The 21,994-nt window shown below is 44.1% G+C and overlaps 1 protein-coding gene across 1 annotated transcript in view; it reads right to left on the minus strand.

Moving 5' to 3' along the window:
• Positions 1-21,994, minus strand: part of adarb2 (adenosine deaminase RNA specific B2 (inactive)) — a 196,192-nt gene that overhangs the window by 5,493 nt on the left and 168,705 nt on the right. The window contains exons 5-8 of the mRNA XM_021620584.3: positions 17,619-17,787; positions 14,649-14,800; positions 13,392-13,563; positions 5,789-5,970 (exon numbers count right to left, since the gene is read on the minus strand). Of these exons, the coding sequence (XP_021476259.3) occupies positions 5,789-5,970; positions 13,392-13,563; positions 14,649-14,800; positions 17,619-17,787 (675 nt within the window). The remainder of the gene's footprint in view (positions 1-5,788; positions 5,971-13,391; positions 13,564-14,648; positions 14,801-17,618; positions 17,788-21,994) is intronic.

Consider the following 21,994-nt stretch of genomic DNA (forward strand, 5'->3'; position numbering starts at 1 on the left):
CTCACACAGTCACAAACGGCGTTGGCGCATGTGCACGGTATTGCTTCACGCTGTTACAGCGTGGGAGCCACAGGACCAAAACAGCAGAGAAGTTGAGCCCCGCGCTTCAACGCTGTTGTTGCGGAAATTGACCCACTATGCTGTTTACTTTCTGCATCTACGTCATATCGCTGAGTCTACCTTTAAGTTCTGGATCCATACACGTTGAGAAGAGATAAAACGAGGATCGGAACTGGAATGAAGAGCTCCACCCTCTCTCTTTGCAAGTTACGGGCAAGTGTATTGGCCAAAAGTACCCTGCCCTTCCGAAATTCAAAAGATGCTAACACCTGCGAAATTGTGATTTGTCCAAATAACCAGTGACGAAAAACCCAAGCGCTGTAACTAATACTGCTGGTTATCTCTTGCATCCCGTTGTATCATGACAGATCTACGGTACTGTTTATGAAGTCTGTCCACAGGAGATTAGACACTTGGGGACAGGGGACCGACTTGTTGAATAGAGGCCAAGGCACATGTTTGCTACACTTTTACACTAATGCAACAACTGAAGGACAAAAAAACAGCTGAAACATGAAATTACTGTATGTTTGTTTCACCTGAACCTGAACTTTATACTTTCATTTGCTTTTCATTTTCACTTTTTTTGTGGTTAACTCCCTCTAGCAAAGAACAGATGCAACGTTTGCAGTGGTGCAAAAGCTTAGTCAACCTGGTTCTCTATCTCCAAGCTGTTTAAACCCCAGCTCCTCTCCTCAGAGAGCAGTTACATACACTGGGGGGAGAGGGAGAGAAGACGGGAGGGAGGGATCGGAAGGGGAAGAGAGAGAGAGAGACAGGGAGACACTAGGGTGAGAGAGAGAGGGAGAAAGGGATAGGAAACAGCGGGGGAAGAGAGAGAGAGAGAGGAGAGTGAGGGGGAGAAAGGGATAGGAAACAGCGGGGGAAGAGAGAGAGAGAGAGGAGAGTGAGGGGGAGAAAGGGATAGGAAACAGCGGGGGAAGAGAGAGAGAGAGAGAGAGGAGAGTGAGGGGGGAGAAAGAAAGAGAGAGAAAAGACAAAGTGAAAGAAAACGAAAGACAGAGGGTCTATCAAGCATGTGAGTGTGCATTTCATTAAAGGGAAACGTGTTGACGTGGATAATGTAACGTGGGCGTTTGAAGCGTCACTATCTCTGTGGTAAACACTGTGCCTGAGATACTGAGGTCCCTCACTGGCCTCCTCAATCAGACACAGCCTCTCACATCCAATTAGCTAGCCTAGCGCTCCGATAGCACTCTGCACAAAAAGCAGTGGAGGGTAGGGGGAGAGGTGGAGGAGAGGTGGCGAGGAGGAAAATGGGATGATGAAGAGATGAGGTGAAGAGGAGGATTTTGAGAAAGGAGGATGGTGAGGAGAGAAGAAGGGCAAGGAGGAGGAGGAGGAAGAGGATGGGAGGAGGAGAGGAGACTCAGCCACTAAACTTCATGTACAATGAATTAGCACCCAGTGTTACAGAACAAGAGAAGTGTCAACCAGTCCCCCCCTACGGACACAGGGAATTAGCGCCCCTGCCGAGTGCAGCTAAAAAAAACATACACACTCCAGCAGCATTGTCAAGACATCAACACTGATTATAATGTAGTTATGCACCGGTGGAAACAAAGTAGAAATTACAAGTAGGAATGTTTACCTTGACACGGGGTAACTAAGAACCATAATATATCTCCATGTGAATACAACATTTAAGTCTGGACAAGTGTCCATATTAATGATATGATCGAATCGCTCATAATTAATCATGCTATTACTATTGCAGTAGTTAGTAGATGGATCAGTTTTGATAAAGATACCTTAAGAAAAAGGACTTGGTCATATAATTGTATGGAAACAAAGCCATGCATTCTGAGATATAACACAAAATAGATTTAACACATATTCTCAGTGATCATCTTTCTCTGTGGCAGACTCATTCCCCCATCCTCCCATCTTCACTCTTCCATTCACCAGTCTTTCATTCCTCTCTTCCTTCTTTTCTATAGCTTTTCAGAGCTGGAATGAATTGCCTGCCGACATAACAATCACCAGTCTCTTATTATCATCCCTCCTTTCTCTTACAGAGACACACCTCTTTGAACAAAAGACTCCCCCCCTCTCTTGCTCTCTCTCTTTCTCCTGTCTCCCCCCTCTCTCTCTCTCTCCCTCTCCTGTCTCCCTCCTCTCCCTCTCTCTCTCCCCCTCCCTCCTCTCCCTCTCCTGTCTCCCTCCTCTCCCTCTCCTGTCTCCCCCTCTTTCTCCATCTCTCTCCCCCTCTCTCTCTCTATCACACTGCCTCTATTCATGCCTCATTTGATCCCTTCAATCGACTTGACTCGTGTGTCTCTGTAATAGCCAATTAGATTTTTCTGTGAAGTCTTGATCAGTTTCTCTATTCTAGTTAGTGCTCTGCAGGTAGCTCATGAAGTAGACCAATTCAAACCTGTGGTTATGTGATGTATAGTAATTATAATGGCTGGAAAATGTAAATATTCATATCAAAAACCCACCACCACTAACGCTACAATTACTTCAAGAACCATTTCTGTGGCCACTGCTTAGAGCCATGCACGCACACGCGGCATTAATATTGAGTGGACAACTGAAAAGTCAAACATGTGAGCAAGGTCGAAAGGCAGGATACATGCAGTTTAGGACCGTGAGGGTGGAGGGGACAACACTTTGTTAGACCACGCCACATCCAAGAACAAATGTCAATTGAAAAGTCTTAAATGTGATTGAGGCAAAAGGCAGCACTGGCAAAGCAGGATACAATGTAAACGCTCTCTAATAGTAAAAGTAACTCCAGGCCGTGTCTCCAGTGTGGTGTCTCCCGGTTTGGTTAAATCCAGGTGACTTTTTGAAGGACAACCTCATTGATGTATTTAGTCCCCTCTGCTCTCTGCTGCAGGTGGAGTCATTTGGTTGGCAGTGATAAGAGCTCCTGGGGAAGTCAGTCAGAGCCAGAGCCTTTCATATGACAGGACTTAAAATAACTCAGCCATTTCCCTGAACAAGAGGCCCAGACACAATGGTGGAGGATCTCATCAGGGCAGGATGAATGAAAAGGTGGAGGGAGGGTGGAGGAGGAGAGAGCATGGACCCTGGGAGTGAATGGAATGAACCATCCATCCCTCCCTCTCTCTCTCTCTCTCTCTCGCTCCCCCTCTCTCTCCCCTTCTCCGTCCACCTCCTCTTTGCTCACTACCTCCTCCACAATGAATGGTTGTCTGATAAGAGCTGTGATTACATTGATTTGGAGTAGGGCCATCTCTCCAATGACCCCCTCTCCTCTCCTCCTCCCCCTGTCCTCTACTGGCTCCATGGTTCAGACAGCAAAGATACACGCACGCACGCATGCATGCAGGCACGCACACACACACAAAGCCACGTCCCAGTAAACACATAGACATAGCATTTCCTGATGTCCGTCTGTGATTTAAGCCTTGCACTGAGTTTACAAAGTTTATTTTCCAGCGATTGGACATTAGTCCTCAGGATGCTAGGAAGAGGAGGCCGTGTAGGCACGTCTTTTCAGCCTAGCATGGAGTCCCCGTTTCCTTCCTCTTCTTAATCGCCATAAATAGCCATAAAAAAAGCTACGTCGCACAGGAACCGGAAGCTCGCCCTCCTCAGCGCCGACGTCTTAGACACACCAGCAGTCGGTGCCCATCGAAGCCTTCCTCCCAGACAAGATTAACACGTTCTATGCTTTCTTCGAGGCAGACAATACCGAGCCATCCAGGAAGACTCTCGACTGCTCCAGATGACCAGGTGCTTTCACCCTCAGAGGTAGACGTGAGGTAAACTCTCAAAAACGTGAATACAAAGCCGCTGGCCCAGATGGTGTCCCTGGCTGCATCCTCAGCATGTGTGCTAACCAGCTGGCGGGTATCTTCTCGGACATCTTCAACTTGTCCCCGTCCCAGGCTGTAGTCCCCACCTACTTTAGGAAACCAACACTGTCCCAGTGCCCAAGAAAAACAAAAGAAAAACAAAGTGACATTCCCAAATGACCTCGATCATCATGAAGTGCTTCGAGAGTCTGGTCATTGCCCACATCAGGGCCAGCATGCCAGGCACACTGGACCCACTCCAATTTGCCTACCGCTCCAACTAGAGGTCTTCACGGGTCCAAAAAGTTGAAGTGGACCTGGGGCTTTCCCACCCGGACCCGATCTGCATAAATACATTTTTTCCTAAATATAGAGACCCTTTCCGAACGGACCAGAGAACAACTAGACCCATTCCGTATGTAGACATGGTCGGATCCGAGTGAGGGAAGCAGCAGAAAAAATAATGTTTGATGATAAGTCACCTAGCTATGGCACCTATTAGTCTACGCGAGTCAATTGGTTGGTTGCTGTCTCTCGTCTCTCCCTCCCTGCTCCCTGTGTCACTCGCTCACAGTGCAGCCCCTCCCTCACACCTCTCTCCCTCCTCTCACGCTTTATCAGCACCAGTTAATAAAGTAGCTTAAAATATTATGACTTTGTATCTGTCTTGACTGCATCAAACCGGGAGATGCTAGTTAAAATAGCTAACGTTAGCTAGCTAGGCTAATTGAAGCTGCAGTGCATGCAATTTCTCATTCTACAGTTACAAACAACAACAACTCCATTCAAAATATTAAGTCGCAGCCTACCTGTTGGCTCTTGGTCGTTGTAGTCTATCCTTCTCCTTCATTTGAATTCCATCTTCCATTGATGAGATATCTCCTAACTTTTGCCACACACGGAGGCTCTATGACTGTAGCCTATTGCCTCTTTGATGACTTATGATTGGGTAACAACAAGCTACAAGCAGCCACACTCCACTCTCGCAAAAAGCAAGAGCAGTAGCATAAATGATCAAATGTCTCTCTCTCTCTCGACTACGTTCGGATCAGTCAGTTACAATTGGCCCGTGACAATCATAACAGATCCGACCCAGACCTGTGACATTATTTAGAATTCTGTATCTGGTTTATTCTACTTTTATTCTGCTTTTTACTTTATGTTCATATTCTTATCTTTTCTTATTTCTTATTGTTGTTGCACTGTCGAGAAGGCACCTGCAAGTAAGCAGTTCGTTGGACGGTGTATACCATACGCATCCTGTACATAGGACTAATAAAACTTGAAACACACTCAGAAGGATGTCTAGAATGACAGGCAGAATGCTTGTGGCAGATGTCTGTGGCCACGTCTGTTTTGTTTTGAGGGTCTGCTTGTCCAAGGTAAAGGTCACCATTCTGCCCTTTGTCAACAACGATGAAATGAAAGAGAAACATTTCTCAAAGAATTTATGTCAACCTTTGAGCAAAACATTCACATTTCGAGCAGAAGGAGCAATTATCTTATGGAGACATACTATGTCCTTTACGTGGGCGGGGACTGTCTTCAGTACCTAACTTAATACTTCAGACAACTTCCAAGTGACTCTACAGTGTTCTTGGTTGTTCAATGATAAATTCATTATGACCATCATCACTAAAGGTCCTTCTGTACAATAATCACTCCTGATGATGATGGAGCTGTAAAAATATTCATCCTTATGACACCTAATTACCCAGAGTTCTGTGGCACTGGGGATCTTTAGAGAGGGAAAATGCCCTTCATGAGTAATGTGCACGACCTACCTCAGTGTGTATGGAGGGTGAGCACACTGTTATCCAAAAACATATCCAAAGTTAAAACTATCATCATGATACATTTTGTATAGCGTTGCATTGTCTCTGTCTGTCTGTCTGTCTGTCTGTCTGTCTGTCTGTCTGTCTGTCTGTGTCTCTTACCACTAAGAAGAGGCTGGTTGCGTCTGTAAGTGGCAGGCAGCGGTCCGAGGCACTCCAGTCTCTGACTCATCACCCTGTTGAAGTGACCCGGGTGTCTGAGGCTGCCCACCGTCAGACTGTGGAGGTACACCGGCTCCACAAAGTGACTCAACAATGCCCCCTGCAGTCCCAGGACGTTCCATCTACAGGAAAGGAGAGGGGGGAGATGAGAGAGAGAGCGAGGAGAGGAGAGAGAGAGAGGGGGGAGAGAGAAGAGGAGAGAGGAGGAAAGAGAGATAGGAGAAGAGAAGAAGGAGAAAGGGGAGAAAAGAGAGGAGATGGGAGAAGATAGAGGAGAGGAGAAAGGGGAGAAATGAGAGGAGATGGGAGAAGATAGAGGAGAGGAGAAAGGGGAGAAAAGGGAGGAGAGGGGAGATGGGAGAAGATATAGAGAGGGGAGAAAAGAGAGAGGAGGAGAGAGGGGAGACAGAAGGAGAATCAGGGATGAAAAGAGACAATCTGATCATTATCTGGCCAAAGGACGTGACAAGATAGGGAACAAATGGTGACACACACACACACTCAACAAAGGTCAGAGCATTATCACTCATTACAGCCACCCAGATATTATCATTCATATATTCAACATTGACATCAGGGTTAATGCACTTCTAGCGGGTTTGTGCTTACAGGTGTGCTTTTCTTTCTCGAGGACCAGGGACAAGGGCAATCACCTCTGAGTTTGTTTAGGAAGATCCACGAGTGACACATAATCAATAAAGCTCTAATCCTGTCTGCATCTGTTGCACAGAAGTGTGGTGGTGACATAGAAAAATATTGGTGGTGAGATAGGCCTATACTGTTGGTGAGAAAGTACTATACTGGTGGTGAGAAAGTACTATACTGGGGGTGAGATAGTAATATACTGGTGGTGAGATAGTAATATACTGGTGGTGAGATAGTAATATACTGGTGGTGAGATAGTAATATACTGGTGGTGAGATAGTACTATACTGGTGGTGAGATAGTAATATACTGGTGGTGAGATAGGCCTATAGTGGTGGTGAGATAGTAATATCCTGGTGGTGAGATAGGCCTATAGTGGTGGTGTGATAGTAATATACTGGTGGTGAGATAGTACTATACTGGTGGTGAGATAGTCCTATACTGGTGGTGAGATAGTCTTATACCGGTGTTGAGAAAGTACTATACTGGTGGTGAGATAGTACTATACTGGTGGTGAGATAGTAATATACTGGTGGTGAGATAGTAATATACTGGTGGTGAGATAGTACTATACTGGTGGTGAGATAGTAATATACTGGTGGTGAGATAGGCCTATAGTGGTGGTGAGATAGTAATATACTGGTGTTGAGATAGTCCTATACTGGTGGTGAGATAGTTCTATACTGGTGGTGAGATTGTCCTATACTGGTGGTGAGATAGTTCTATACTGGTGGTGAGATTGTCCTATACTGGTGGTGAGATAGTTCTATACTGGTGGTGAGATTGTCCTATACTGGTGGTGAGATAGTAATATATTGGTGGTGAGATAGGCCTATACGGTGGTGAGATAATGTAGTACTATACTGGTGGTGAGATACTGTAGTCCTATACCGATGGTGAGATAGTCCTATACTGGTGGTGAAATAGTCTTATACCGGTGTTGAGAAAGTACTATACTGGTGGTGAGATAGTAATATACTGGTGGTGAGATAGTACTATACTGGTGGTGAGATAGTAATATACTGGTGGTGAGATAGGCCTATAGTGGTGGTGAGATAGTAATATACTGGTGGTGAGATAGTACTATACTGGTGGTGAGATAGTAATATACTGGTGGTGAGATAGGCATATAGTGGTGGTGAGATAGTAATATACTGGTGTTGAGATAGTCCTATACTGGTGGTGAGATAGTTCTATACTGGTGGTGAGATTGTCCTATACTGGTGGTGAGATAGTCCTATACTGGTGGTGAGATAGTCTTATACCGGTGTTGAGAAAGTACTATACTGGTGGTGAGATAGTACTATACTGGTGGTGAGATAGTAATATACTGGTGGTGAGATAGTAATATACTGGTGGTGAGATAGTAATATACTGGTGGTGAGATAGGCCTATAGTGGTGGTGAGATAGTAATATACTGGTGTTGAGATAGTCCTATACTGGTGGTGAGATAGTTCTATACCGATGGTGAGATAGTCCTATACTGGTGGTGAAATAGTCTTATACCGGTGTTGAGAAAGTACTATACTGGTGGTGAGATAGTTCTATACTGGTGGTGAGATTGTCCTATACTGGTGGTGAGATAGTAATATATTGGTGGTGAGATAGGCCTATACGGTGGTGAGATAATGTAGTACTATACTGGTGGTGAGATACTGTAGTCCTATACCGATGGTGAGATAGTCCTATACTGGTGGTGAAATCGTCTTATACCGGTGTTGAGAAAGTACTATACTGGTGGTGAGATAGTAATATACTGGTGGTGAGATAGTCTTATACCGGTGGTGAGATAGTCCTATACTGGTGGTGAGATAGTCTTATACCGATGGTGAGATAGTACTATACTGGTGGTGAGATAGTAATATACTGGTGGTGAAATAGTCTTATACCGGTGTTGAGAAAGTACTATACTGGTGGTGAGATAGTCTTATACCGGTGGTGAGATAGGCCTATAGTGGTGATGAGATAGTAATATACTGGTGGTGAGATAGTCTTATACTGGTGTTGAGATAGGCCTATACTGGTGGTGAGATAGTAATATACTGGTGGAGAGATAGTTCTATACTGGTGGTGAGATAGTAATATACTGGTGGAGAGATAGTCCTTTACTGGTGGTGTGATAGTTCTATACTGGTGGTGAGATACTGCAATACTATACTGGTGGTGAGATAGTAATACTGAGGTTGCGATAGTACTATAGTACTACTCTACACTGGTGGCAGACCTGGTTTCAAATACTATTTGAAATATTTTCAAAGAATTTAGTTGCAAAACTGAAAACCTCACCCATCTGTCACTCCAAATAATATTTGAACCCAGATCTGAATGGTGGAGAGATAGTAGGTCTAGATGTCTCTAGACTGCCTTGTCATTTGCTGTTTAGACTAATCTATTTTCCAGAATACATTAACAAATGGATGGGGCATAATTACCATGTTTATAATGATTTCCTCCTTTCAGAGCAAGAGAACAAAGATATAGAAGCCCTCTGCGTGTACCTGGGTTGTGTAGCTGTGTACTCACACAAGCATTGGACTAAAGAACTTATGAGAAGCGCAATCAGAGGCAAACATTATGTTGCTCATTTTTACACCATTGTTCTTTTTGTTAATCAATGTATCTTTATCATGGCTGCAATAATTGCAATTATCTTTTCCTCTCGCATCCCTGTTCATGACTAATAATGAGTCATTATGTTTTTTGCTTCCCCGAGCAGTCAATTAACATCGACGTTTTCCAAGAATCGCTAAACTGCGCTAACTGCCGCCCCGGCTGTACCTGCGCCACCCCAATCTGTTAGTGGGATCTGTCCTACCTTTTCCAAACAAAAGATAGAGCTCTATTCTCTGTTTTCCCCTCCTGCTACTTCCACCAAAACAGAAATGATTTAGCTTGAAATATTAATTTACCTAGGAAGCAACGCTGTGAATTAGAAACATCTTTTAATCTCATGCAAGAAAAGACAGCCATCTGGCTGTTGCATGGTTTTTAAAGGGGGAGACTCCCTCCCTCTCTCTATCCCTCCTTCTATCCCTCCCTCTTCCTCTCCGTAAACGGAGACCATTAAAGTAATGTGTTCATCTACATAAAATCCAAATGGAAGATAAAGGTTCATAGTCATATGAAAGCCATTTAGGCCCTTCAATTAAAACAAGTCATTGACTTAATCAAACATCCCACTCTCTGGTCAATCAGGTGCCCAACCCTGTTGTGCTTTTTCAAAAACACTAACGATAACAATAATGACAGCAATAGTAATGATGATTAAAAGAAAATATGAAAAAAAGCTTTCATGGTGGTTCATTTACCCTAACATAACTTTACGCCTACGCAAACAGACATGATGACATGAGGGAGTGGGGGACGAATGAATGGAGGGAGATATATGATGAAGGAAGGGATACAACAAGGAGTGTAACTGTGGGACAAACAGACAGTGGCAGTAGGGCAGGCGTCACCTCGGATGTGTCTATTTACAGCTCAAATAGTATGGCTACACTAGGATAAAAGGCTAAATACCCCTCTCCTCTCTCTCTCGTTCTCTCTCCACCCTCTTCATCCCTCTCTCTTTCACCCTGACCTTAATTATATAGGCCTTTACTGACCCACTCACTTCAGTGGAAGCCAAGGATAATTTACAAGAATATAAAACGGAGAAAGAGGAATGGAGAGGGAGAGAAAGGGTGTCGGACGGTATCTAGCTTGGTGGAAAGAAAGAAAGAAAGAAAGAAAGAAAGAAAGAAAGAAAGAAAGGAAGAAAGAAAGGAAGTAGGATGTCCCTTTTCCTTTCCCCTGACTGCCGCGTCGTATCCCTCTATTTTTTGCCAAGTAATTGCTTTCACCTATGGTGGTGACCTAGACAGATGTAATCGCTGCGTCTCCAGCCCCGGCCAACTGAATCATATTGGGCAGATTAACGGTCACTTTCAGGGGGAAAGAGGAGAGCCACCTCAGAATACACTATATATACAAAAGTATGTGGACACCCTTTCAAATTAGTGGATTTGGCTATTTCAGCCACACGTTGCTGACAGGTGTATAAAATCGAGCACACAGCCATGCAATCTCCACAGCAAAATTTGGCAGTAGAATGGCCTTAGTGAAGAGCTCAGTGACTTTCAACGTGGCACCATCATATGATGCCACCTTTCCAACAAGTCCGTTTGTCTAATTTCTGCCCTGCTAGAGCTGCCGCAGGCAGCTAGCTGTAAGAGCTGTTATTGCGAAGTGGAAATATTTAGGAGCAACAACGGCTCAGACGTGAAGTGGTAGGCCACACAAGCTCACAGAATGGGACAGCCGAGTGCTGAAGTGCGAGCGCGTAAAAATTGTCTGTCCATCGGTTGCAACACTCACTACGGAGTTCCAAACTGCCTCTGGAAGCAACGTCAACACAAGAACTGTTCATGAAATGGGTTTCTATGTCCGAGCAGACGCACACAAGCCTAAGATCACCATGCGCAATGCCAAGCGTTGGCTGGTGTGGTGTAAAGCTCGCAGCCATTGGGCTCTGGAGCAGTGGAAATGCGTTCTCTGGAGTCAACGGACTGCCAGAGAAATGCGTTCTCTGGCAGTCCGACGGACAAATCTTTGTTTGGCCGATGCCATCAGATTGCTACCTCCCCAAATGCGTGTACCAACTGTAAAGTTTGGTGGAGGAGGAAAAATGGTCTGGGGCAGTTTTTCATGGTTCGGGCTAGGCCCCTTAGTTCCAGTGAAGGGAAATCTTAACACTTCAGAAGACAATGACATTCTAGATGATTCTGTGCTTCCAAATTTGTGGCAACAGTTTGGGGAAGGCCCTTTCCTGTTTCAGCATGACAATGCCCCTGTGCACAAGTGAGGTCCATACAGAAAGGGTTTGTCAGGATCAGTGTGGAAGAACTTGACTGGCCTGCAAAGAGCCCTGACCTCAACCCCATGAAACACCAGCAAAGGGGGGACCAACTCCATATTAATGCCCATGATTTTGGAATTAGATGTTCGACAAGCAGGTGTCCACATACTTTTGGTCACATAGTGTATCTGTAGCTAGCTAGTCGAGGGCCTAACCCTCCCTGCTCACTGCACATAAAGTGTCAAATAAAATCATTACATAGAAATATAATGACTAGAATGGACAACTGACCATGATCATTTGAATGGTATACTCAAGGGTACACTCAATATGGCTGCCGGTCCACTGATTTGGGCATGTCTGTTTTAGTATTACTATTTCTATGGCTTAAGACATCTCTGCTAAGAGACTAGTTAGTCTGAGTGAGCAAGATACTGCCAAAATAAAGGAAACACTTGAGTAAATGAGGGATACAAAGTATATTGAAAGCAGGTACTTCCACACAGGTGTGGTTTCTGAGTTGATTAAGTAATTCATATGTGTGTGTGTGTGTCTCAGTCACCAGATCTCAACCCAATTGAACACTTACAATATGGGAGATTCTGGAGTGGCAACTGAGACAGCGTTTTCCACCACCGTCAACAAAACACCAAGTTATGGAATTTCTCGTGTCACATCCATCAGAGTGCCAGACACTGTAGAATATGTGACAAGGTGTATTGAATCTGTTCTGGCTCGTGGTGCCCAACGCCCTATTAAGACACTTTATGTTGGTGTTTCCTTTATTTTGGCAGTTAACTTTATGTATCAAGATCATAGACAGGTATGGCCAGGCAGATGTTGTTGTATCCTATAAGCTAGCAGCACCAATTAGCCTCCAAATATTGGGAGAATTGTAGGGAAACAGTGCTGCTAGCTGCCATCGCCACATCTCTCCCTAGTTGAGTGAGATAATACGGCTAATGTGTGGACACTCAGGCTCTCACCTCCCGGTGGAAAGAGACAGGGTGAGAACAAGAGATTTAATGTAACATCCCTTTCTTCAACCACCGCATCGAGAACAAGGAGATCATTCGTGGCTGTCAAAAGATGCCTCCGAAAAAAACACACTAGTGGTGAATAAAAAAAAATCACCCTGAACATTTACTTAAGCTTTGATACACTACTGCCTTGTCTCCCCTCATGTCAGATCTCAGAACCCTCTGACTGGGTAGGTGGTGGAGGAATATCACACAGCCGAGGTAGCAGCCCTTATTCACTGTACTGTGGGTGTACTGTTAAAGACTGTTAAAGACCATGGTTGTCCCAAATGGCATCCTATTCCCTGTAGTGCACTAGGCAATCTAAGACCAGGAGGTCTTAGATAGTAGGTAGGTAGTTTAAGGGTCAGGGGATTCAAACAATGGACGATCCCTACATGAACAAATTAGTGTGGGATTATCCTATGCAAACTCTATACGGAAAATAAGCATCATTCAGTCAACAGGAGAAATCAACAACACAAATCACTGACTGACTGACTGACTGACTGACTGACTGACTGACTGACTGACTGACTGACTGACTGACTGACTGACTGACTCCGGCTCCCTGCTCCTGTTCTGTCTCATGCTCTTGGGAAGAGATTTATCCACCACACACAGAGTAAATACCAGACCAATCCCAACCCTTCTCTGTAGTCAATAAAGCCATATTTTTAAATGCTCTGTTTAAACAGGGATCATGTGTTTTCATAAAAAGGTAATCCACCAATAAAGATAGCCCTCAGATCAATAGATGGCTGTGTCTTCGTTCCTGTCTGTGGAGCGTGTGGATTACTGAGAGTTTGGCCTCTGTGAACATCGCCCTTTACTTTCTGACTTCCACTGTTTTGTTTTACCTCCGGCTATGACTGTCTGTCTGTTGATTCAACAATTTTCATCCCATCCTCTGAAATGTCATATAGGCAGATCATATATGCTTTACCTTTGATGACATAGCAGGTCCTAAAATTCGACATGGGAGGGGAAAAGTGTGTTTTCATGGTAATGACACTGATGGTGTGTTTGTGATGATCTAACCTTGTGATCTTGTCTGTGCAGGACATGGTGATGAGCTGTTCCCCTTGCAGTACCCCGTCCCAGGTCTGGACTGCCCCTCTGGAGGATCTCACAGGCAGGGTCCCCTCCCCGGACTCGATCTTGGTCCTCAGGTGGCTGTGGAACTTCTTCAGCAGGTGTCTGCTGCTGTGCACTGGGAACAGATCAGAGCCGGACGGTCAGTCTTATTTGTGTGTCTGTGTGTGTGTTAATTGATTCACTCATACATGTCTGTGTATCTGACTGTTTCTATTCAGTATGTAGCACACATGATCATGCCTAACTTTGTGTCTCTATGTTCTGAACATCACTATTGCCTGAAATTCCACCTTATATCCATCCCATATGGAAATCAACCAAAAGGGGCAATGATTTTAAACCCTTAGCCAAGTAGTTCTCCACTCTCTCTCTCTCTCTCTCTCTCTCTCTCTCTCTCTCTCTCTCTCTCTCTCTCCCCTCTCTCTCTCTCTCTCTCTCTCGATGCAATGAAGTTAAAGTTAAGCCTTGAGTTCCCCTCTGAAGTATTGAGGAAAAGGCAGAGAAAGGTATTATGGGAGCCCCTTCTGCATAAGTAATTTTCTAATCTGTAAAAGCTGATTGATGAACATTTAAAAGGTTTAATGACCAAGAAAGTGAAGTTCAAAGCTTTCCAGGGAGACAGTCTCTCAGTTCCTTTCATACTGGCGTGATTCATTTGCCTCCTCAAATGTTTTTTTTCCTTCATTTTAGTGTGTGTGTGTGTGTGTTTGTGTGTGTAAGAAAACCTCCACGTCAATATAATGATACACCAGCAGCATGGCTACAGTGCTGAATAGATCTGTCTAAGAGAAAAAAGGAGGGGAAATATTTTTGATGGAAAACTGCCAAGCAGATTACATTGCTAACCCTGTAAGTCACACATAAAAACGAATGCCAGCCGTCGCCATCTAAATGAATATACATTTTTTTATGGAGTAAGCATTAAAATGTCATCTGTTCAGCACAGTGGCTTGGCAGTCTGAAAGGCCTGTGGATGTAATGTGACATGAAAGGGATGCCAGTTTTCTGACAGCGTCTGACAAAAGCAGAGCAGTCGCTTTCAACATATCAGCCGGCAGAAGATGATCCCTTTAAAAAAAAAAAAAACTCTGGTAAAGGGGAAAAAGACACCAAACCACGAGGAAGACAGGAGAGAGGGAGGGAGGGAAAATAAACGAGAGATAACGAGAGAGATGAAGATGGATAGAGAGTCTGTCTTACGGTCCGTGGTGATTTCGTAGGGCGAGTTGAGGCGAGCGTCTCCGCAGGGCGACGTGCTGATGTACATATGGAAATGAACGTTGTCCCTCAACCGGTACCCTGACTCCTTGTGCCGGACGAATATCGACTCTTCCCAGTCCTCTCGCCTTTTGCTTCAAAGACAAAGAAAAAGAAAGAAGAGATGAGGAAAAAGAGAGTGACCACTATCTATCACAGCACACACATAAACCCCCCCCCGGCCCCCGTCTATTTTTCAATGATGAACTGAAACAGAGGGAGAGAGCGAGTGATGACAAACACTGGCCTTCTCCCTGACCAAAGCAGTTTCTCTCTCTGTCACTGTCGGCCCCCTGAACATTACTCAGTCTGTCTCAACTGGATGATACATCACGAAGAGCTGCTGGTGTGTGAGTGTGTGTTTGAGTGTATATGTGTGTGTGAATACCAGTTTCTCCTACATCATCCCTGAATGGTTGAAATGACTATGATCCTTGACTGATACTAGACACTAGGCTACCCACTAAAACTCCAGCCAGTTATCCAGCTACTGACTGTGATGTGTGATAGTAGTAGTTGCTACTACGAACTGAGGCTGCAAATATTTGTTTTACTCAAATATACTTTAATTTCACAAATCCGTATTGAACCATGCCACATGCTTACTATTTGATGCCTTGAATTTAAATAATTCAGTTCTACCATATACTAATATACTCAGAGCTCGCCATTGTGATTTTTCATCATTAGAGACATTATGCATGGCATGATACTACAGTATATTCCCTATGTCGCTTTCGGTCTCAACCCTAGACTTTTCATAGTATATATCAATGATGTCGCTCTTGCTGCGGGTGATTCTTTGATCCACCTCTACGCAGACGACACCATTCTGTATACATCTTCTTCATGTTCTTTGGACACAGTGTTAACAAACGAGCTTCAACGCCATACAACACTCCTTCCGTGGCCTCCATCTGCTCTTAAATGCTAGTAAAATTAACTGCATGCTCTTCAACCGATCGCTGCCCACATCCGCCCGCCCGACTAGCATCACTACTCTGGACGGTTCTGACTTAGAATATGTGGACAACTATAAATACCTAGGTGTCTGGCTAGACTGTAAACTCTCCTTCCAGACTCACATTAAGCATCTCCAATCCAAAGTTAAATCAAGAATCGACTTCCTATTTCGCAACAAAGCTTCCTTCACTCATGCTGCCAAACATACCCTCGTAAAATTGACTATCCTACCGATCCTTGACTTCGGCGAAGTCATTTACAAAATAGCCTCCAACACTCTACTCAGCAAATTGAATGCAGTCACAGTGCCATCCGTTTTGTCACCAAAGCCCCATATACGACCCACCACTGCGACCTGTATGCTCTCGTTGGCTGGTCCTCGCTACATATTCATCGCCAAACCCACTGTCTCCAGGTCATCTATAAGTCGTTGCTAGGTAAAGCTCCGCCTTAGTTCAGCTCACTGGTCACCATAGCAACGCTCCAGCAGGTATATTTCACTGGTCATCCCCAAAGCCAACACCTACTTTGGCCGCCTTTCCTTCCAGTTCTCTGCTGCCAATGACTGGAACGAATTGCAAAAATCACTGAAGTTGGAGACTATTATCTCCCTCACTCTTTAAGAGTCAGCTGTCAGAGCAGCTTACCGATCGCTGCAGCTATACACAGCCCATCTGTAAATAGCCCATCCAACCAACTACCTACCTCATCCCCATATTTGTTTTTGTTTTTCTGCTCTTTTGCAAACCAGTATTTATACTTGCACATCCTCATCTGCACATATATCACTCCAGTGTAAATTGCTAAATTGTAATTACTTCACCACTATTGGCCTATTTATTGCCTCACCTCCTTCCTTCATACGCTCACACTGTATACAGATCTTTCTACTGTGTTATTGACTGCACGATCGTTTATCCCATGTGAAACTCTGTGTTGTTTTTGTCACGCTGCTTTGCTTTATCTTGGCCAGGTTGCAGTTGTTCTCAACTGGCCTACCAGGTTAAATGAAGGTAAAATCATTTTTATTTAAAAATAGGGTGAATATACGTCAGTTGTGGCATTATGTTTGGCTATTTTCATAGGACTTATCTTTCCCATTAGCTTTCTCTTGCTCAGCCGCTGAGACTCTGGCCCAGTGATTATATTAGACATTGAGGAAAGACTAGAGTCAACACGCTGTATTATGCTAATATGACATTAAAGGAACTAGCCTTTTCTACTCTAATCTGACAGGCTGGCAATTTAGTAGCCAGACGGGCCTGGCAGGTAAGATTGGTTCAAGGTAGCACACGATGCAATTTACCAAAGTGGTTGTGTAGGTATGAACATTTCAAACTAAAAACTATAATTTTTAGATACTTCAACAATGCTTCTTCTCTGGTGGGGCAAATATTAGGTTTTGGAGAGGTAGTCATAGCGGTTTCACAAGATAAAGAATGTAACGCATATCATTTTAATCAGGAACTCGTTGCTTTGACACAAAAGCAGTCTGCCTACAGTATGACGCTTGATTGTGAAAATGGCTTTGTTGTATAACGCTTCTCTGTTACCATGGTGCTAAGTAAGAACAGAATTGTAATTTAAGCGTAGCTACAAGTTATATAATATAATCTGATTTAGAATCTTATTTTTAGGAGCATTTAATGAACATCTATGAAAAATAACTCTTGAATAGTGGTTTAAAAACACATCCAGTATATCACTTTAATTTACATATCCCTCACTGTACTTGTAAGGATAATTAGTAAAACACCCCTGCCTACTCTTGTACTATTCAAAGGAGACAAATTAGATGTTATTACTGAGAGTAGAGGAAGCACAGCAACACTTTACTTAAAGCCTACAGGTATAATGTTTCTATTAGATGTTAGAAACTTGTATGAGCCCTTACGACGAGGCCTTATAATACGGTTTATAATATGTTACAGAAGCCTTCGATGTCGTTACCTTAAGAAGAGCTCTAACTGAGAGTAGAGGTAGCGAACCAAGGCTCTCCTGGCTGTGATCTCAGCGTGACAGTCGTTGACCACCAGTCCTTGGTTACTGATATGTTCTCCCTTGATACATTTGGTCCCGGTAGATAACGCTATCACCTGGACTTGTCTCAGGTCCAAACCTGGCAAAGACAGAGAGAGAGAGAGAGGGGGAAAACGGGGAGACAACAAGTGTTAGAAATAAAATAGCTTTATTACCTTTAAAATATCATTTAGAACTCATGACTCACACTTCGTTGTGTCATTTGACAGAACAACATGTCATCAAGAAATCATGTGGGGTGAAAACAATGAAACAAGAGTATGTCTAGAGTCCGCATTAGTTAGGGGATAACAGTGGACTCCGTCAACAAATCTCCACACCTAAATACCTCTAACCTGATACCATAGGCCATTTCTGAATGGCACTATATTCCCTATATAGTGCACTACTTTTGACCAGGCCCTGGTCAAAAGTAGTTCCCCATGTAGGGAATTGGGTGCCATTTGGGACACAGACCATTTAAATACCATGTGAGACTTCAGGGGAACACTTCAGGTGAACACTACTACCACTCTTTGAAATGTGATTGTTAGTGAACCCAGTAGGAAGAAACCCACCCTTGCAGCCCATAGATCCCCTCCTGCCACAGCCCTGAAACCTATTTGTTTGATTTTAATTCAAAAGCACTGTGGTTAAAAAATGGGCTTCAGCAGCAGGATTTTTGACAGCATAAACCATGAGTGTGTGACGGGGCTGGCTCAGCATGCTTTAACCACCGTCAGTCTCCTTTTCTCTCCTTCGCTCTCCTCTCCTCTGCCCGCCACAAATCTCTCCATCGCTTCACAAATTCAGGGTTCACTGCGTCCGCCGAACCTGGAGGCAACGTGGGTGCAACATATGAGCTTTTATCTGCTGTGGCCCAGATGGTATTGTAGTCAGGCAAGCAGACAGGCAGGCTAGAGAGAGTGTGTGTGTGTGCGTGTGTGTGTGTGTGTGTGTGTGTGTGTGTGTGTGTGTGTGTGTGTGTGTGTGTGCATGCAGGCAGACAGGCGACGAGCCACCTCTGCCAGGTTGCCATTAACAATAAGTGCAGCTCATATTGAGGTGGGGTTAAAGTCATGGCCTCTGAAATCCATTCGGCTAGCTTTGACTAACCACCTTCTGACTCAGTGGCTGCTTGGATAGAGCAAAGGAGGACGGAGACATAAGAGATATGGTTCTTCTCATGATGCATTTCCTAGCTTCTTTATACGTTCTTGTGGCAATGCTATATTGTTGTCCCCCATGATGAAATCGGATCTGTCAGTTAGTCCGTTAGTCACAAGCGATATCTCAGAGAGCATTGGCCCGATTTTTACGAATCTTGGGTGAATGATGCGTCTTGTCATTAAGATCGGCATTTACAAAATTACACTGATTGGCCAGTTGGCGGCACTATAACAAGAGATTGAAAATGAAAGGTCACGCCCCTCACCCCACTTGACCTAAAGTCATGAAGAAATGTGGATTTTCCACCAATTTGAATTTCAAAACGCTACTCGTCTGACAACGAATGACCGATCTGCACGAAACTTGATATATGGCATCTATCGACAAATGTCTCTCAATGTCTCTCAATGGAACAAAGGCATACAAATCAGTCAAGGATATTCGTATTGTATCAAAATGTGTTGCTTAGTTTTATAATTTTTTTACAAAGTAAGTTAACTGAGAACACATTCTTATTTACAGCAACGACCTGGGGTATAGTTACTTACATGGGAGCAGAGAGGGGATGAATGAGCCAATTGGAAGCTGTGGATGATTAGGTGGCTCTGATGGTGGGGGCCAGATTGGGAATTTAGCCAGGACAAATGTTGAGAAACACCGGCAAGACTCAAGAACATTCAAGAACATTCATATCGACCACACGTTATAATGGGCACATGTTTATATCTCTTGATCTGTTAGATGAAATTTGTCACACATGCTCAGGGATTGGAGTCTAACTAACCCACAAGATATCTCAGACATCATTGACCCGATTTTGACAAAACTTGGGTGAATGATGCGTCTTGCCATAGAGAGCCATAATTTACAAAATTACACTGATTGGCCCAAGGAGGGGGGAGGGGGCTGCACCATTCTCGGGGGACGACATGTTTGCTGTTGCCTTGTTGATTACGAAACGGTTCTGGCCGCGCAATCTGATTGATCAAAAGTGCATTCCAACCGTGATGTTATTTAGCACAATATCATTTCTAGCCGTGAAGCACTGTATGATCAGTCCACTAACAGCAGCAAACCAAGGCAACAATGCGGCAGCTGAATCACCTAGCGTAGAGAAAAAAATCAAGCCATTAATGAATAAATAATACTCTTTGGTTGTAGAAACTCCACTAACACAATCACACAGAGAGATTGGTGCCCTGGCTAGTTCTTAGCGGAACCACTGCAACACCAGCCCAGACCAGGGAACCCACGCCAGGAACTACAAGATTAATGTTAAGGACAAACCAGATGCTGGCTGCTCCTGCTCTGCACGGGCTCAGTAGCCAAGTCTAAACTATAATGCAGGTTGAATGCCAAGTTGAGAAGGAACAGATACTTTACCTCTAGCAGCATATTCTGAGACACCTAAACCTATGTTTTCTGCGTCCGAAATGGCACCCTATTTCGTTTGGGACGTTCCCCTAGATCAAAATGATTTCCTTAGGACTAGTCTATGTGGGGTAATAGCTTGGTCCAATAACCTCACCATGGTTCATCCTCTGTTGTGTCATCTACTGTACAGTGCCAGGTTGAGTCTTAGTGAGGAAGCAAACCAACAGCTCCAGGTCTCATCTATCCTCCACATGAGCCCTGAGCATGCAGCAACATGCCGTCGTTCTGGGGAGATAATACAAGTTAAACTGCAACACCCTTTTCACTTTCCCTTTTTTCTCTCCTTTTTCTCTGATGTTCCACTTAGCAATTGTTTAGATCCATTTTGCGGGGGATAATTTCTCCTAGCTGCTCTTCATCTCACCATGAAATTGCCACCAAGCAGCCCCCCACCCCCCCCACCCCCCCCTCCCTCTGAGAGGAGAAAGAGAGAGTGAGAGCGCGTGAGAGAGATTTTAAGTGGGGTTAATAGCTATCATCAAGCAGGTATTTTCCAAATTAGGTTTGTCTCATCAGTTTCTATCATCATAAGACTATTATCATAAGGAAGCCTTCTGGAGTAACTAACTTCAGTCATATTTCAGTTTAGTAAAGGGGTATTAAATGATACACAGGCTATTATAAAGTTCAACTTTCCAATTTTCTACTCTGTTATCAGCTCTGTTATCAACTAAATCAAGTTTGTATTCTTTATTCACAGACCTTTCCATTTTCTTTGTTGCTGTAGACAAAAAGACACATTAACAGACAGAAATAAGATTTTTCTGTAATAAGAACCCATTATTCTTAAGTACTAAAGGAGCATTAAAATGATGTTCGTCTCCTGGAGTAAAAGGAATTGTTGTCAAGCCAAGGTTAACGCAAGTGAACTCAATTGCATGCCACTAGGATATGAAGAGACTCATGAACGCAAGATGTTTGAAGATCGTCAATGTGAAGTTAAGATGTGTATCATCATGAGAATCAATATGAAAATATATCTGATACAATGACAGGGCGGGGTAGCTAGGAGAGAATAGTATGTTTTTGAACCTTGAAGTCTTTCTGGGTGTGCAACTCTTTAACGACCTCTAGAATTGACGGAATTGTATTATACGTGTGTCCCAAATGCCACCGTACCGTATTCCCTTCATAGTGTACTACTACAAGCTTGGCACACCTGTATTTGGGGAGTTTCTCCCATCCTTCTTTGCAGATCCTCTCAAGCTCTGTCAGGTTGGGGGTCTCTCCAAAGATGTTCCATCGTGTTCAAGTCCGGGCTCTGGCTGGGTCATACAAGGACATTCAGAGACTTGTCCCAAAGCCACTTCTGCATTGTCTTGGCTGTTAGCTTATGTTCATTGTCCTGTTGGACCGTGAACCTTCGCCCCAATCTGAGGTCCTGAGAGCTCTCTAGCAGGTTTTCAACAAGGATCGCTCTGTACTTTGCTCCGTTCATCTTTGCCTCGATCCTGACAAGTCTCCCAGTCCCTGCCGCTGAAAAACATCCCAACAGCATGAAGCTGCCACCACCATGCTTCACCGTAGGGGGGGTGCCAGGTTTCCTCCAGACATGACGCTTGGCATTCAGGCTAAAGAGTTCAATCTGGGTTTCACCAGACCAGAAAATCTTGTTTCTCATGGTCTGAGAGTCTTTAGGTTACTTTTGGCAAACTCCAAGCGGGCTGTCATGTGCCTTTAACTGAAGAGTGGCTTCCGTCTGT

This window comes from Oncorhynchus mykiss, chromosome 11 (genome assembly GCF_057628025.1).
Source record: "Oncorhynchus mykiss isolate SJ-2025 chromosome 11, ASM5762802v1, whole genome shotgun sequence".
In the NCBI taxonomy this organism is placed as follows: Eukaryota; Metazoa; Chordata; class Actinopteri; order Salmoniformes; family Salmonidae; genus Oncorhynchus; species Oncorhynchus mykiss.